The sequence below is a fragment of the Xiphias gladius genome, chromosome 3 (assembly GCF_016859285.1).
Source record: "Xiphias gladius isolate SHS-SW01 ecotype Sanya breed wild chromosome 3, ASM1685928v1, whole genome shotgun sequence".
Classification (NCBI taxonomy): domain Eukaryota; kingdom Metazoa; phylum Chordata; class Actinopteri; order Istiophoriformes; family Xiphiidae; genus Xiphias; species Xiphias gladius.
The window spans coordinates 22,823,022-22,840,897 of NC_053402.1; the positions used below are offsets into that span (position 1 = coordinate 22,823,022).

Genomic DNA, 17,876 nt, shown 5'->3' on the forward strand with positions numbered 1-17,876 from the left:
TTTTATTTATTTTTTTGTTCCTGTCTAATTATACGTCTTGTTGACTCTTATTACTTGAAAATCCCGAACAAGAGAAACTTCACTTCAGCAGCTATTGTCATCTCACAACATTTTGTAAATTTATTTTCTTACGTCAGGAGAAAAAAAAATGTCAGAACGGTTGAATATGAAACCAACTTACATGTGAAACTCAGTGCTACTGTGTACGAGTGCCTGCTTATTACACATTTTTTAATAACCCAATTTGGGTGACTTTGTCTGCATTAAATTTGGGACTATTTTTTCATATTTTGCATTGCACTGTATTTTTATCTTCTATTGTAATTTACTCTTTAAATCCTACTTATGCGTGTCATTTTCTATCGTCTTGTGTTCCTTTTTCATCTCGTCTTATTGCCTTCATGTCTTGCGTGCAGCACTTTGAAACGCCCTGTTGTTGAAAGGTGCTGTACAAGTAAACTTGCCTCGCCTTGCATGTGTGTATTTATGTGTTGTGTGTGTGTGTGTGTGTGTGTGTGTGTGTGTTGGTTAATGTGTGTATAAAATACAAATGCAGCGTGTATGGGTTTTTTTAATTTTTGTTTTTTTTTACATTTTTTCCTTGAAAAGCACTTTGTAACCCCTGGTTCTGACCCTGCAAGCGTTACGTTATTATTTGCTGTCTTACAATTTGCCGCTCCGTTACGAATTTTACAAAACAAAATTCAAAAACTGCCTTAGCACGCATTCAGCATTCCCCAAATGTGTCAGGAGCTATATATAACTGTGCTGCATCTTGTGCTTAATCCAGGACCCATCCTTATCCACGATGAGCAACAGGTTCGTGTAACTCTACCGGTTCATGCCCATGTAAAGGAAAGAGGCTTCACACCAAGGACAATGGTGAGATATAAAAAGGACAGTAACATTGGTTATGTTTGTTATTGCTGTGTAATCAAGGAAGGTAGGTCCACCATCCTTCAGTATATAACAGCCACCGTGCAGGATTATTCTCATCTTTCTAAAAACTCCAGAGCTTCTGCATTGCAACAACTGGGTGAGTACAAAGGCATTCTGGATTCACTTTCAGTCGTTATCCACACGTAAGAGAACTGAAAGGATGCTGAAGGTGTCTTGTCTTGGATCCAGGAGGGGAAAATGAGCACAGACGGGGAAATGGCAATCTTCGGGCCGGCTGCCCAGTTCCTCCGCAAGTCCGAGAAGGAGAGGATAGAGGCCCAGAATCGCCCGTTTGAAAGCAAGGCGGCGTGCTTCGTCAGCGTGGAGAAAGAGCTGTATGTCAAGGCTGAGATCCAGGACAGGGTGGACGGCAAAGTCACTGTCAAGACCACCGACGACAGAGTGGGTGGACTGAAGGGGTTACGCCGATAAATCGACCTTTTATTAGACACCGAACACAGCCAGTGCATATGGCCTTTCTGTTACATGGGTTGTCTGACCACGGCTTGATCCCAGTGTGATGGAGAAGGATTTCGTGCAGATTGTCTCTAAAACCGCCAATAAAAAAACCAGCAGAATTTTATTAGTCTGACTTTCAAAACAGACATTTAGTCTCCCTTGAAGCTCTAAACGCTGCTTCACTTTCCACAAGAGTAATATTTTGTAAGAAAATCTGAATTTACATTATGCTTTCAAAGTTTGTGAACATCCTGTGTCCTTTTGAAAACTCTGACTTGTCTAACCTTTTCTTAGTGTGTGCAGGCGCATTAGGCTTCAAGCATCACACTCTGTTTTACCGTACAACAGCACACATTTCTGTTTCTGTTCCCCAGACTTTGACCGTCGGGGAGGACCAAGTGTTTCCCATGAACCCCCCAAAGTTTGACAAGATTGAGGACATGGTGATGATGACGCACCTCCACGAGCCTGCAGTGCTGTTTAACCTCAAGGAGCGCTACGCAGCATGGATGATCTATGTAAGTCATGCAAGAAATATGATGCCAATCAGTTGGACCAAGTTTAAGTTAAAGTTGTTTATTAAACGTTTATTCATTTAAGCAGGAAGATGCTTCAAAAATGGAGGCCAGAACCAAAAATTTGTGTATTCTTTAAAACATGTCTAAAAACCTCCAGTGACATGAGATTATTCCACTTATTTCCAACGCAGTTTGATAATAAAAACAGGTTAAATAGGACAGAGCACTTCACTGTGCGCCTTATTTTAAGAAATCTCTCTTTCTCAAAGTGACATTTATATTAGAAAAAAAATGTTGGATACACTATAGAAATTGGCCTTAGACAAAGACACTACGCTTTTACTGTGTTGTCAAAGGCAGATTAATTAAACCCACTCAATGGCTGATCAGTAGTAACAAATCTAAATAGCAAAGCAAATAGTTTTTTTTAAAATGTAAATCTTTGAATAACAAAATATTTTTCCATGATGGAAATAAAAAAACAACCAAACAAACGGCGACTCACTTGGCTGGTAAAAAAAAGATTGGCACCATTAGTGAATCCTTCTTCCACCTTTGGACATCTCATGACAGCTTTGATAACTCTGAGTCTTCCAGTTACGTTTAACCTACAACAAAGCAAAACACAAAATGGATGTTTCATACAGTATACATATTAAACCTGTGTGTGTGTGTGTGTGTGTGTGTGTGTGTGTGTGTGTGTGAACATGATACTGTGTGCTTGGCAAATATGGCAATGTCAATGACGACAGCCCTGTACTCTCAGTTTTATTGTTCATTTTATTGACTTATTTGTTCACTTATTTACTCTTCTCCTTTCTTTAGCCGTGAGTTACAGGTATAAGTAAAGGGAATGAAGAGGGTATGTGGGTACTGACTTTTTTCTTTTTTAATTTCTGTATGGCAAAGACAGAGATGTTGGTACATTATGTTACATCACACAAGAATCCAGTTGCTCGTTCCACAGCGATTCTCCCTGTTTTCTACGATTTAAAAATGCATCTGGCCTTGCTTTCCATGCAGACCTACTCCGGGCTCTTCCTTGTGACTGTGAACCCTTACAAATGGCTGCCGGTCTACAACCCAGAGGTGGTCCAGGCCTACAGAGGGAAGAAGAGGATGGAGGTTCCCCCTCACATCTTCGCCCTGTCCGATAACGCCTACCAGTTCATGCTGACGGGTTCGTTTGCAGCCCAAAGCCGACACAACGGAATAATTAGAATTATTGTCACCATGTAATCGTCGTCTTTTCTGTCCCCCAGATCGAGAAAATCAGTCGATACTTATCACGTAAGTACAGCAGCGATTTTGAATATCCGGCAACAGACTACTGACAGATCAAACAATCAAAAGTTGAAATATGTATTTTTGATTCTGCTTAGCGGAGAATCCGGTGCTGGAAAGACTGTCAACACCAAACGTGTCATTCAGTACTTTGCGACAATCGCAGTGTCTGCAGACAAGAAAAAGGAGACAAATAGTAAAATGAAGGTGAGCTCGCGCGTGTTTTTTGACAGGCTGTGCAGCTGGTAGAGTCAGCCATTTGTTTTTCAGAGAGGAGCGGGTGTTAGATTTACAGGTTTAATCATCTGTAGGGGACCCTGGAGGATCAAATCATCCAAGCCAACCCGCTGCTGGAGGCTTTTGGGAATGCCAAGACTGTGAGGAACGACAACTCCTCTCGCTTTGTGAGTGAGCCTGAGGGACTTCATTGGGATTTGATTTACCGGAAATGTATTCGACACAGGGAGTAAGATGACACTTTGTTTTGTTTGACAGGGTAAATTCATTCGAATACACTTTGGCACGACTGGCAAACTGGCATCTGCAGACATTGAAACATGTAAGTTTGTACAAACGTTTTACAGAATATTGCCCGAGATTGATAACGTCGCTGCAAGATAAAGTTATTCTGCTTTTTTTTTTTCCTTAAAGATCTGCTGGAGAAATCGAGAGTGACATTTCAGCTGGCGGCTGAGAGGAGTTATCATATCTTTTATCAGCTTACTTGCAACAAGAAGCCTGAACTTATTGGTATTCTGATGAATCATGTTCTCACATTGAGTCGGAAGCAGACGTTCATACACAGAGGTTTTAACCTGATTTCTTTCACTTAAGATCTGCTTCTCATCACAACCAACCCCTTCGACTTTGCCTTCATCAGTCAAGGGGAGATCAGTGTCAAAAGCATAAACGACGCAGAGGAGTTGATGGCTACAGATGTGAGTTGACCCGGTGAGAGCAGAGCTTGCTCCGTCTTTTCAGCTGCTTTACATAGGTCTTTTCCTACCTTTTCTTTTTAACACAGGAAGCCTGTGATATTCTGGGTTTCACTGCTGAGGAGAAAGTGTCCATCTACAAGCTGACTGGCGCTGTGATGCATTATGGGAACATGAAGTTCAAGCAGAAACAGCGGGAGGAGCAGGCGGAGCCCGATGGCACTGAGGGTGAGTTTGTACTGTCATTCAAATAAAGGAAACGGGCATTAGTGAAGAGATAAATCCAAAAGGTGGCTTTTTGTTCGAGATGTTGTTTCTGTCATTGCAGAAGCTGATAAAGCAGCGTATCTGATGGGCCTGAACTCTGCTGATCTGCTGAAAAACCTCTGTTATCCCAGAGTAAAGGTTGGAAATGAGTATGTTACCAAAGGCCAAAATGTGCAGCAGGTAAGACTGTAACCAAAAAACTTTTAAGAAGTGCTTCCCATATATCTCATACTTATCCATCGTAATCTCACGCAAAAGATCATCCGAGATGAGCCACTGGTTATCAGCCATGCTGTTACCTCTCAATAACCATATGGCTGATAATCATTACTTTCCTATAACTGCATGGTGAGTGTATCACCACTAATATTTCATGAACACTTGCCAGACATCAGGATTGTTTATTAATAATTTTTAGACTTATACCCGGAAGCTGAACAGTGATGGTGCTGCTACATTCCACCATGTGGTTCCCGGAAAATAATGCACATTTTCCGGCTAATTTTAATCAAATATTTATCAAGGCTGTGTTGTTATTATATACAGTACAGTCTGAAAGTATTAGGGCAGTGGTGTGTTTCATTATCTTGGCTCTTTAGTCCGAACACAGTTGATTTAAAATGACACACTGACTGTGAGTTTTAAAGGTTGACTTTAAGCATCAGGGTCGTTGAATTATATTATACAAACAAGGACTTTTTTATGTTAATGTTCTACACTGGCGGAGTCATTCACATAACATCAATTCAATTGATCATGCGTTTCACATACTAAACACTACACTGAGGGAAAAAAGCAAGAGGGGAAGATGGCTGCCATCCAAGCCTGGCGAAGCATCACCAGGGAGGGTACCACATGCCTGCTGAGGCCCGTGGGTCCAGACAGTCATTGACTGCAAACACTTTGACACCAAAACATTAAATCTGAATACTTTGTCAAAGTGTAATGTTAACCCGTCCACTTACTCTCCGGCTCCTAAATAATTAAATCATTTAATAATAATTTTATTGTATATAGCACAATTCATGCAATAAGCGTAGCTGAAAGTGAATAAAGAAAAAAAGTGACAATAACAATAATGATGATACGGAAAGGTATCAATAGTAATAATAACAAATTATAATAATGAGATTGGAGTAATAGTAACTATGAATGAGAAATAACTGACCAAGTGCAACAAAGAATTAAAATAACAAAAATGTGTTAAAAAGTGAACGTGGTAAATCAAAAACAATGCAATCTACAAGAAGATATAAGGGATCAATATCAAAACTTGTAAACGAGACAACACACAAGTTGAGGGGCTGTGTATAAAGAACACTACGATTACTACGCTCTTAATCTGACGTGGATGTGTAGTGACGTCACGGTCATGGCCTCATTTCAGATCCAGTGCGCTAGGGTACAGAGCCAGCACAGTAAAAACGTGTCACTGTCCAAATACTTCCCTCTTTTCAGGTGTACAACTCCATTGGTGCCCTCGCAAAGTCGGTCTACGAGAAGATGTTTCGGTGGATGGTCGTACGGATCAACCAGCAGCTGGATACAAAACAACCCAGACAACATTTCATCGGCGTTCTCGATATCGCTGGCTTTGAGATCTTTGAGGTAGGTGTTTACAGCCTGTAAAATGCTTTTTTTTTTTTTTTTCCCCCCCTACAGGCTCACTGAATAAAGTACAGTGTGTGCATTTGAATACGGTCTTTACTATTTCATTTTAGTTCAACAGCATGGAGCAACTCTGCATTAATTTCACAAATGAGAAGCTGCAACAGTTTTTCAACCACCACATGTTCGTACTGGAGCAAGAAGAATACAAAAAGGAAGGAATTGACTGGGAGTTCATCGACTTTGGTATGGACCTGGCAGCCTGCATCGAGCTCATTGAAAAGGTATTGTGTACTGTGTAATCCAAAGTATTTGCCCAAATGGTATTAAATGTCGTAACTGTCATAACAATTAGTAAGAAAAATGGCTTGTTTTCTAGCCAATGGGAATCTTCTCCATCCTCGAGGAGGAGTGCATGTTCCCAAAATCAACAGACACCTCGTTCAAGAACAAACTGTACGACCAACATCTGGGCAAGAACAACTGCTTCTTGAAGCCCAAAGCGGTCAAAGGGAAGCCTGAGGCTCACTTCACCCTGGCGCACTACGCCGGCACCGTGGACTACAACATCAGCGGCTGGCTGGAGAAGAACAAAGACCCCCTGAACGAGTCTGTGGTGCAGGTTTACCAGAAGTCATCGGTCAAAATACTGGCCATGTTCTACGCAAGCTTCTCCGGATCAGATGGTAACTGACTTTTTTTTAACCACTGTGGGTTTTTGTGGGTATTTTTAATATACTTTTGGCTGCGTATGATTCTTCCCCATACTGTATTACTGAAGCTGAAAATCACTGGCTGATTTAATAGAAAAATACCGTGGCTCCATAGAACTTGTGAACCTATATATTAGTCCAACTATTTCAATACGCTTTACCCGAGTTCATAAACAACCACCTTCATTTTTTCTGTAGGCGTTTGTAGTTATCACCATATTGTCATTAATGATTACTATAATTTTTTTCTGCATCATTCTGGAAATTCTGCAGAAATACAAAGCAATATACTGACAAAGTTGGTTTGCAGAAGGATAGCAAGTATAGTTGTGATTTGGGATTATGGATGCATATGAAGAAATATTGGACATGCAGAATGAAAAGGATCTTTCAAAGTGTTTTATACAGTCAACCGATTGGTAATTGTATTTTTAAATGCACCATAACGCAGATGCAGCTGCAGGAGGAACGAAGAAAGGATCCAAGAAGAAGGGAGCATCTTTCCAAACTGTGTCAGCTCTGTTCAGGGTGAGATAAAAGTAAATTTATTTATTTTTTGGCAAAATACACGATTTCATATGCCCTGAAACCATTACATTTAAAACACTTGAAGATTTCTAATCTAACAAAGGAGAAACAACTACAGTGGAACTAAATCACAATTATTTAATCTGAAACTGAATGGAATTCAAATCTTAAAAGCTCTAGATAAGCGCTAGATAAGAAGATCAATAGCACTCTCACATCTGTGCGCTAAATATGAAACCACAGCCAACAGCTGGTTTCTAGCCTTTGTGCTAAGCGAAGCGGCTGCTGGGTGTAGCTTCATATTTAATGTGCAGATACGGGAGTGCTTATAAATATTCTCATCTAACTCTCCGCCACAAAGTGAATATATGTATTTCCCCAAATGTCGTATTATTCCTTCGGTGTGAAAAAACACATGTCTGCATATTAGAAATTGAAACAAAACTAGAAAAAAAAACCCTACAGATTCCACAGTCAACGTGTAACTGTTCTTACAGGAGAATCTCGGGAAGCTCATGACCAATCTGAGAACAACTCATCCTCACTTTGTGCGATGCTTGATACCAAATGAGACAAAAACTCCAGGTAGTTTTGATCGTCCTTTCATTTCTAGATACAAATCCTTAAAAAAAAAACAGCATGAAAAAAATTAACCGTTGCCTTCATCGCAGGTGTTATGGAAAACCATCTGGTTATCCACCAGCTACGCTGTAACGGCGTGCTGGAGGGCATCCGGATCTGTAGGAAAGGATTTCCGAGCAGAATTCTATACGGGGACTTCAAGCAGAGGTAGATAAAGTTTTATATTTATTAATGTTTCATAATGTTTAGTCTCATACTCAGTCAGGCCCATTATTCCTCCTGCAGATACAGGATTCTTAACGCCAGTGCTGTTCCTGAGGGACAGTTTATGGATAACAAAAAAGCTGCAGAGAAACTGCTGGACTCAATCGACGTGGATCACACGCAGTACAAGTTTGGACACACTAAGGTTTTCTTTTGATGGAGCGCACTGGTTAAATTTCAGGAGCGAATGAGCTGTGGAGAAAATCAGTTACCTTTGATTTCAGGTGTTTTTTAAAGCCGGTCTGCTGGGAGCCCTGGAGGAGATGAGAGACGAGCGGTTAGCCCAGGTTGTGACGTCCACTCAGGCTCTGTGCTGTGGATACCTCACCCGGTTGGAGTACCAGAGGATGATGGCCAGAAAGTAAAGATATTTACTGCTTTGAAGCTGAAAATTCGCATGTTGACAATGCAATGGGACCAGATCCAGACCCCTATTGCTGAAGCTTTGTCAGTTCTACGATGACATTATGTTATTAGTGTATATAGGAATAAGCGCAACCAGGATTTTATAAATACTGAGGTCATAAGTCCAAAATTCTCGCAGCAGAACTCCACCCACTTAATTTTTTTTAATGTAGCCGTCGACCAAACTCTGCTTTGAGCTAAATCCTAATGTCAGCATGGTAACATGCTCTCAGTAGCATTGCTAATATGTTGATGTTTAGTTGGTATAATACACGTCTTATTCTGGCATCATTAGGTCAAAATTTCAATTTACCCAACACTTTGGTTTTTAACTTTCATGCTCAGCTTTATGTCATTACATCAGGTTCTGATACTGGGGATATAATTTTAGTGGAGAATAATAATAAATTAAATTAAAATGAAAAAGGAATCTAAAGTTTTTGCCTAAAACTGTCGGCCTAGAATGTAACCTCTCTTCATGTCACGAAACTCCCTAAATTTCCAGAAATAGTACATAATAATAATAATAATAAAATAATAATAATAATAATAATACAGGGGACATGATCTCAGTATCCTCAATACTCGCTAAGTGATTTGATGTAGTTCTGCTCTGCATCACAATGTCACTATACCTAGCTTTAACAGAGACACACGTTATTCACGTTATTCATATTTTTCAAAACACCTCGAGGAATCTGACACACTATGGTGTGTCTTGTAAAATATAAGCCGTTTTTTGAAAAATGGTCCTCATTGTGCTAAAACCCACGATTTATTCCTTCCTATTGCTTGATGAACAAACAAAACACTAGAATTCAATTTGGATGACCGGGTAAAAAAAAATTTAAATTAAGATGTACCCAAAATTAGTGGTTCGGGATAACAAGATGTGTATAAAAATCGTCGCTAGTGCCATAAGAAAAGTGACACCATACAAGCTGAAACTCGAGGGGTAAACTCATCCGAGTCTTATTTTGACAGGGAAGCAATCTACACTATTCAGTATAACTTCCGTTCTTTCATGAACGTAAAACACTGGCCATGGATGAAGCTGTATTTTAAGCTCAAACCTCTTCTGAAGAGCGCCGAGACCGAGAAGGAAATGGCCCGAATGAAGATGGATTTCACAAAGCTCAAAGAAGATCTGGCCAAATCGGAAAACCGGAGGAGGGAGCTTGAAGAGAAAATGGTCTCTGTCGTACAAGAGAAGAATGATCTCCTACTTCAAGTTCAAGCAGTAAGTTACGCCACATAGAGAGTTAGTAGGAGTTTACATAGTCAACGTGATCGTTATTATTGGATTTTTACTGACCATTGACTTTAATTATGGTGCACAAACTTGATATCAGGAGGCAGACAACCTGCTGGATGCAGAGGAGAAATGTGAAGGACTCATCAAAAGCAAGGTCCAGCTGGAAGCCAAGTTGAAGCTGGTGACAGAGAGACTGGAAGATGAAGAGGAGCTGAATGCTGAGCTGACTGCCAAGAAGAGAAAACTTGAGGATGAGTGCTCAGAGCTGAAAAGAGACATCGACGACTTAGAGCTCACCTTGGCCAAAGTGGAGAAGGAGAAACATGCCGTCGAAAACAAGGTAATGCTACATACATCATGTTGCTAATCGTTGCTTTGTCACCATGTTGGAGGACAGCTGTCACATCAGTTCTTAATAATGGCTTTAGGTGAAAAACCTGACTGAAGAAATCATGAGCCAAGACGAGAACATCACCAAACTGTCCAAAGAGAAAAGATTCCTGCAGGAGGCTCATCAGCAAACGCTGGACGACCTGCAGTCAGAGGAGGACAAAACTAACACTCTGACCAAAGCTAAAACCAAACTAGAACAGCAGGTAGATGAGGTGAGTTGTACACTAAAGGCTGGAAAGGTGTAGTATATCAGCTACAATCAAGATGCATGTGATGACAGGGCTTGTATTTGTAGCTGGAGGGTTCACTGGAACAGGAGAAAAAGGTCCGTATGGATCTGGAGAGGGCCAAGAGGAAGCTGGAGGGCGATCTGAAACTTGCTCAGGAGTCCATTATGGATCTGGAAAATGAGAAGGAGCAGCTGGATGAGAAGCAGAAAAAGTAAGTTTTCCCCGGAAAAGCTGGTACCCATAATGTTATATACAATTTTACTAAATGAATTATAACTACTGTATATTCATCTGTATGGTGGTGTATTATACAACATAATCAGCAGTTACCATGCTTTCTAGATGCTAGATGTATTAGCAGTGTCGAACAGCCTATAAGGTAACAGAGGTCCAATCTCAGTAGAAATGTACTGAATTGGGACCAGATGTGTAATGTGGAAGGAGTCACTCGTAGGGACGAACTTGAAATCTGAAATCTTTTCTAATGTTTATTTTTGGATTGTTTTTATTTGTATAGGTGAGCTTTTGTTTGTGGACTCATTCCATCAAATTGATGAGTTGAAACAAAATTATACATTAATTAGCTTAAGTCCTTCTCCAATTCCAAATAGCTGAATGGAATTTCTCCTTTTGTCCCAGTATCATCTCTCAGTCTTTAGTAAAGTCAGATGCTAGAAACCCTCTATGGGCATATACAGTATATTGTGTAGCCAAGTTCCTGTTTGACCAATAGAGTTAATTCAAAACAGAGCCAACGCACTGGAAGTAACATGTCTGTATGCTAAGAAATCAACAACATAAGTATGGCACAAATGAACAGCGGGGTTCACTTCACTTAACAGGAAAGACTTTGAGTTGTCACAGCTGCAGACGAAGATAGAAGATGAACAATCTCTCAGTACACAGCTGCAGAAGAAAATGAAAGAGCTCCAGGTGAAGAATCAATTACTGACTTGGGTTTGAGGTGACGACAAAAAGCTAAATTACTTCTAGGATTACATCGTTATAATCTCGCATCTCTAGGCTCGAATTGAGGAGCTGGAGGAAAAAAACGAGGCCGAGCGTTCGGCTCGAGCCAAAGTGGAGAAGCAGAGGGCTGATCTGTCCAGGGAGCTGGAGGAGATCAGTGAGAGGCTGGAGGAGGCCGGAGGAGCCACCGCTGCTCAGGCTGAGCTGAACAAGAAGCGGGAAGCGGAATTCCTAAAACTACGCAGGGAGCTGGAGGAGTGTTCTCTGCAGCACGATGCCACCTGCACTGCTCTGCGCAAGAAACATTCAGACAGCATGGCTGAGCTTGGAGAACAGCTGGATAACATCCAGAGGGTCAGGCAGAAGCTGGAGAAGGAGAAGGGCGAGTTACGGCTAGAGATGGATGATTTATCAAGCAATATGGAAACCATGGCTAAAGCAAAGGTTGGTTATTATACTCATCATGATTGTTATGTTCAGTTCCATTTAAGAGATGACAAGAATCTTTTTCTGTTTCAAATTTAAAGATTTATTTAGAGAAAATGTGCCGTTCACTTGAAGATCAACTAAATGAGGTAAATACCAAAGAGGAGGAGCATCAGAGACTTATAAATGACCTTACAAGTCAGAAAGCTCGGCTGCAGACGGAAAATGGTGAGGAATATTTTATCAGATCTGAGCAATAAAGTCAGTAGTCATGTACCCTCACAGAAAAGCCATTTCTAATTTTTCTTATACTGATCATCCAGCTGAAATGTCTCGCAAGCTTGAAGAAAAGGAGTCATTAATGTCACAGCTAACTCGGGGAAAGCAAGCATTCATTCAGCAGATTGAGGAGCTGAAAAGACTTCATGAGGAGGAGGTGAAGGTAAGATCTGGCAAAAGGGACGAGCATCATCAAAGTTTAAAGATGGAGCTAAGCGTTTATGCGGGTTCTGCAATTTCTTTTAAGGCTAAAAATGCCCTGGCCCATAGTTTGCAATCAGCTCGACATGACTGTGAGCTGGCAAGAGAGCAGCACGAGGAGGAGCAGGAGGCCAAAGCTGAGCTGCACCGCTGCCTGTCTAAGGCCAACAGCGAGGTGGCTCAGTGGAGAAACAAATACGAGACCGATGCCATCCAACGCATCGAAGAGCTGGAAGAGGCAAAGTAAGAAGAATCTCCACATCAGCTGGAAAAGGGATGTAAACTCATGACACCTTCTGACACCCTATATGCTCTCCCATAGGAAGAAGCTTGCTTTGCGTATGCAGGATGCAGAAGAAGCTGTGGAGGCCATTAACTGCAAGTGTTCCTCTCTTGAAAAGACAAAACAGCGGCTGCAGGGAGAGGTGGAGGACTTGATGATGGCTGTTGAGAGGTCCAATGCTGCTGCTGCTGCCTTGGACAAGAAGCAGAGAAATTTTGACAAGGTTTTGACCTTTAGACTTTATAAGATGTAATGTAAATGCTAATGTATCTGATACATTAACTGAGATGCTTAGTAGGTAGAATATAATCGAAACTTCACAGAAAGTATCAGGTTGAGGAAGGAATCATTTTATAATGGTAGGTGCCAAAACGGTGTGCTGCATGGTAAACTTTGTTCATGGGCAGATATATATAGGAATATTTTTGGTGAAAGGTTTGGTCTAGTAGCTGTTGACATCATGGTACAAACTGTCTGAACACTTCCGATAAAACATAAATCTCGACTTGGTACAGGTCATGCAAGTAAGGCATCATATATGCCTTTATTCTTTTGCCATATCGAGGTGGACATGACGCTATGCCACTGTTCTCGGTGAGAACAACGTGGTGGAAGTTTTTTTTCCCATTTTAACATACAGCTGTCAAAACCAAGAAAATCTGTATCATAACAGGGTCACACCTGAATGGGATTTGCTTGTTTTCATTTAGCAGCTACCCTAGGGCAACCTCGAGGCTATTCATGATAATGTTCGGGGAAACATTAATTTCAACAACATGGATCACCCTGATAGCCTTTTCTGTTGCACAAGTACACAATTTACCAGACTTTCAACAATTTGTTTTAAATATTCAACTGTCAAATGCCTTCCTGTAGGTTTTGGCTGAGTGGAAGCAGAAACACGAGGAATGTCAAACAGAACTGGAGTCAGCCCTAAAAGAGGCGCGATCTTTGGGCACTGAGAACTTCAAGATGAAGAATACTTTTGAAGAATGCCTGGAACAACTGGAGACCCTCAAACGGGAAAATAAAAACCTGCAACGTATATCAACACCCTTTTTTTATCTACAATAATGCTGTAGCCAATGTTTTTTGTGGCAAATGGTAGAACATCATCATATTTCCATTTGTTGCAGAGGAAATAATGGATCTCACAGAACATCTGGGAGAAACAGGCAAAACCATCCATGAGCTTGAGAGATCAAAGAAACAGGCTGAGCAGGAGAAGTTAGAGGCTCAGACTGCTCTGGAGGAAGCAGAGGTAGGTAGAAGAAAATGATCTAAATAATGTATATTGAAACATACGCTACTATTTCTGGTCAATATGACTGCATGTCCCTTTTATAATCAGGCCTCCCTGGAGCACAACGAATCCAAGATCCTTCGAGTCCAGCTGGAGCTGAACCAGGTGAAGTCTGAGGTGGACAAGAAGATAGCAGAGAAGGACGAAGAGATTGAACAGCTGAAGCGAAACAGCCAACGCATGATTGACACGATGCAAAGTAATCTGGACGCTGAGGTTCGGAGCAGGAATGACGCCCTGAGAGTGAAGAAGAAGATGGAGGGAGACCTCAACGAGATGGAGATCCAGCTGAGCCATGCTAACAGGCAGGCAGCCGAGGCCCAGAAACAACTGAGGAACATACAAGTTCAGCTCAAGGTGAACTACATATGAGAACCTGTACAGAGTGAGCAGTGTTTCCTTTATTAGTACATGCAGTAGAAAGACACTGTTTTTATCTGACTTTGTAGGATGTTCAGATTCATCTCGACGATGTCCTCAGAAACAACGATGACATGAAAGAGCAGGTCGCCATGTGTGAGCGCAGGAGTAACCTCATGCAGGCTGAAATGGAGGAAATCAGAGCGGCCCTGGAGCAAACCGAGAGGAGCCGGAAGTTAGCAGAGCAGGAGCTGCTGGACGCCAGCGAGCGTGTCCAGCTCCTTCACTCACAGGTTCAAATCTACTTGTTCTTTTATCATGTTTACATCAGTTTTTCTCTTTCACGGTAGCCTCATAGATTTTCCCCTTTGACTTTGAACCGATCATAGCGATCTTACGGTTGATGGACTGGCAACAAAGTCCTGGCTTTGTTGTCCATTATTATACAAACTATGTGAAATGCTCTGATACGTCAGCTGACTACATTTTCTTAATCTTCTGGGGCTTTCGTCCTGCTGCGGAAAAACAAATCACAACGTGCTGGAGAAACTTTAACCCCTGGGAAAGTTCTCAGACATTGGTTCTGGGAAATTTAAGCTCCTGGAAATTTTGGTGGAAAAGCACCTCAGGTTGTAATATGTCACTACTGTGTTAACACCTTGTTTCCACTTCACCCAAGTGGCAAAAAAAATCAAACGATTGCAAGTTTAAGCCCGAAAACATCCACCTGAGAATCTAGTGATCACATGCAGCATGTACTACACCAATTAGATAATAATAAAACTAACAGTAGCTCCAAACTCCCAAAGCTTGTAGGTATAAAATAGAGCTTAATTTCGCAAGTACACCATCGACTTCTCATCTTAAAATTTTTCCAAATTCCGATTTTGGCAGATAGATTTAAAATATTAGGCTACATTTCCAGAACAGATGCCATTATTTTCAATTAAAAAAGAAAAAAAGCAACTGCAAAAGACCAATTGCAATTTTTTTAGAGTGGAACTCTGTAAGAGAACTGTAAATCATCTGTTTTACATTCTACCTGAAATGTCATCCGTCTCTAATTAATTTCAATGGCCTATTTTACAGTATCAAGGTATCACAGTTCATTTGTTAATTATACAGCACCATTATATTATATAAAGACACGAGAGACCTTGAAATCATCATATTTTAGTACTCAAATGTCAAACAAAATGATCTCTTACAGAACACCAACCTGCTCAACAGTCGGAAGAAGCTGGAGGCTGATCTGTCTCAGATTCAGGGTGAGATGGAGGATAGCGTCCAAGCGGCCAGGAATGCTGAGGACAAAGCCAAGAAGGCCATCACTGATGTGAGTGCTCTGTGTGTGTTTTGTGTTTGAGTTTTTCTCAGTTTCTTGAGAAATGCAGCAATCTGCTAACCATTTGAGTCCATTTTTCAGGCTGCCATGATGGTTGAGGAGCTGAAGAAAGAGCAGGACACCAGCGCTCACCTGGAGAGGATGAAGAAGAACCTGGAGGTGACGGTGAAGGACCTGCAGCAGCGTCTCGATGAGGCCGAAAACCTGGCCCTGAGGGGTGGAAAGAAGCAACTCCAAAAACTGGAAACAAGGGTAATGTATTGTACTTTAATCACCCAAAATCCTGCTTGATTTACTAAAACATTGACATTTTTGTGGTTTTGTGAAACTGCTGCATATTCAAACATATATTTCAGAAAAAGACTGAGACTGAGAGAATGACTGGTTCTTGTTTCATCTATACAATCATACATTTAGGAAATTTTGTCGACTCTTCTGCAGGTGCGAGAACTTGGGAATGACCTTGAAGTAGAACGGAGACACGGGTCAGATGCTGTGAAGGGTGCTCGCAAACTTGAGCGCAGAATTAAGGAGCTCACCTATCAGGTAAACTCATGGAAAAAAACTTTATCATTTATTAACTTTTGGCGATATTCCTGTAGGAGTTTCAAAGTCTCTCCCAGGGGCCGTAGACGGATGTTCTCTGAGTCCAGGGGGGCCCACCTATGGAGCAGCCTGTCGCCTTAGCATAAATGGAAATAAGCAAAGCGATGCTGTGCCTGAGCTTCAATTTATGGCCAGTGCATGGACAGCGCGTGAACATTATATATGTTTCTATCTTATTGGATGATGTGTTTGGGTTGAAGTAAAGATAACCAATCGGGACAGAGTTCTTTTCTCAAGAAACACTATAAAGATGATTGTAAGACTCTTTCTGTTGAGAGACTCTCCTTTTCACTTCTTGTGATAAAGTTTGTTTGTCTCCAATATTGTATCTTACAATATATTTCACTTTAACCCTATCACTGTTTTGTGTGTTTGGTTGTGCACCATGCCTTCTGTAGAAAAATCTTCCACAACATCCTTTTCATACAAAAGCTGTGTGACGTTTTAGTGGGTCAGTCGGTAGTAGTGGTCAGTAAAGTGTTTGTTTTCTGTTGTCAAATATCAGTCTGATGAAGACAAGAAAAACATGGTGAGACTGCAGGAGCTGGTGGACAAACTCCAGCTGAAGGTCAAAGTGTACAAGAGGCAGGCTGAGGAAGCTGTGAGTGACGTCTCTTTTCTGTCAACCCTCACTCTGTTTACTGGGACATTTGGAGATTTTTTTTTTTTTAACTTATCACCTATTTTGGTGTCGGACAGGAAGAGCAAGCCAACACTCATCTGACTAAGCTGAGGAAGGTGCAGCACGAGCTGGAGGAGGCTGAAGAGCGCGCCGACATCGCTGAGTCCCAGATCAACAAGATGAAAGTCAAGAGTCGCGACGTGGGCAACGTGAGTCAGTCAGCTTCTGCCACCATACTGCATCTTATATACATTGATAGAAATAGTAACCGCTAATGTCGTTCTCATTTTCTTGTTCACCAGGGAAAAGACAGCGGAGAGTAGTTATGCTTGGCTGCCATGAAGAGGATCTGCTGTGTCTCTGAAGCTAGTATGCAACATACTCTTAATTAGATATGCATTTATTTTTTCATTTAAGGCCACTGTGTGTATAATTTTATGTGATCATGGTGTCTTTCAAATTATTCATTTTGTACCACCGGAGGGTGCAGAAGCTGGAAATTTTCAAATTCTGCACACAGTTGCTTTAAATATGAATTAGTGCCCAATGATGATTAGCACCTGGAATTGATTGCATTAATTTATTTTGTGGTAGTGGATGTATGTTGCCTTTATTTCAATAAAATCTGAAAGAAAATCCCACTGTATGATTTATTTTATTGATCTAGAGAAATATGACCATTATTATTAATCTTATTATTATTATTGTTGTTGTTGTAGAAGATCGCAGGACAGATCTTTACCCACTTAGAGACCGAAATGTGAGCAAGCAAACACACTACAATTTTACTTTAATTTTACAAATACTTACCAGGTATTGTATAAGTGACACCTGTGCATTTTATACAATGACAAGTCAAACCTTATGCTGTTAAAACGCCTGTTGTGTTCAGTGTTCATATGCTGGAATAATACGTGGAAACAGGTTTATTGTTGATTAAACACACTGATTAAGAAATATGCAACATATGAGCAGAGCGTAAGATGAGAAATGAAGCTTGTAAAACTAGATTTTGTGACACGGAGCCTCTTCACAACAGGGCCTCAAGTTCAGGAAATAAACTAGGATCATTCAGTGTATCATCTCGGTTGATATCATGCTT

At 41.0% G+C, this 17,876-nt stretch overlaps 1 protein-coding gene across 1 annotated transcript; it reads left to right on the forward strand.

Annotated features, from left to right (window-relative positions):
• Positions 1 to 1,033: 1,033 nt before the first annotated feature.
• LOC120788246 (myosin-4-like) lies at positions 1,034 to 17,262 on the forward strand. The gene is made up of 39 exons (XM_040123866.1): positions 1,034 to 1,341; positions 1,773 to 1,916; positions 2,940 to 3,096; positions 3,179 to 3,206; positions 3,299 to 3,407; positions 3,512 to 3,604; positions 3,696 to 3,759; positions 3,852 to 3,950; positions 4,035 to 4,138; positions 4,225 to 4,363; positions 4,464 to 4,582; positions 5,861 to 6,010; positions 6,124 to 6,294; positions 6,390 to 6,696; positions 7,175 to 7,251; positions 7,749 to 7,836; positions 7,923 to 8,040; positions 8,119 to 8,242; positions 8,322 to 8,458; positions 9,487 to 9,742; positions 9,855 to 10,097; positions 10,186 to 10,362; positions 10,446 to 10,591; positions 11,223 to 11,313; positions 11,404 to 11,793; positions 11,877 to 12,003; positions 12,099 to 12,217; positions 12,302 to 12,498; positions 12,578 to 12,761; positions 13,415 to 13,580; positions 13,675 to 13,799; positions 13,890 to 14,198; positions 14,291 to 14,494; positions 15,412 to 15,537; positions 15,628 to 15,798; positions 15,988 to 16,092; positions 16,658 to 16,753; positions 16,852 to 16,983; positions 17,077 to 17,262. Exons 1-39 carry the CDS (start codon positions 1,138 to 1,140, stop codon positions 17,095 to 17,097), a joined length of 5,817 nt encoding a protein of 1,938 aa, XP_039979800.1. The 5' UTR covers positions 1,034 to 1,137; the 3' UTR covers positions 17,098 to 17,262.
• Positions 17,263 to 17,876: the final 614 nt, after the last annotated feature.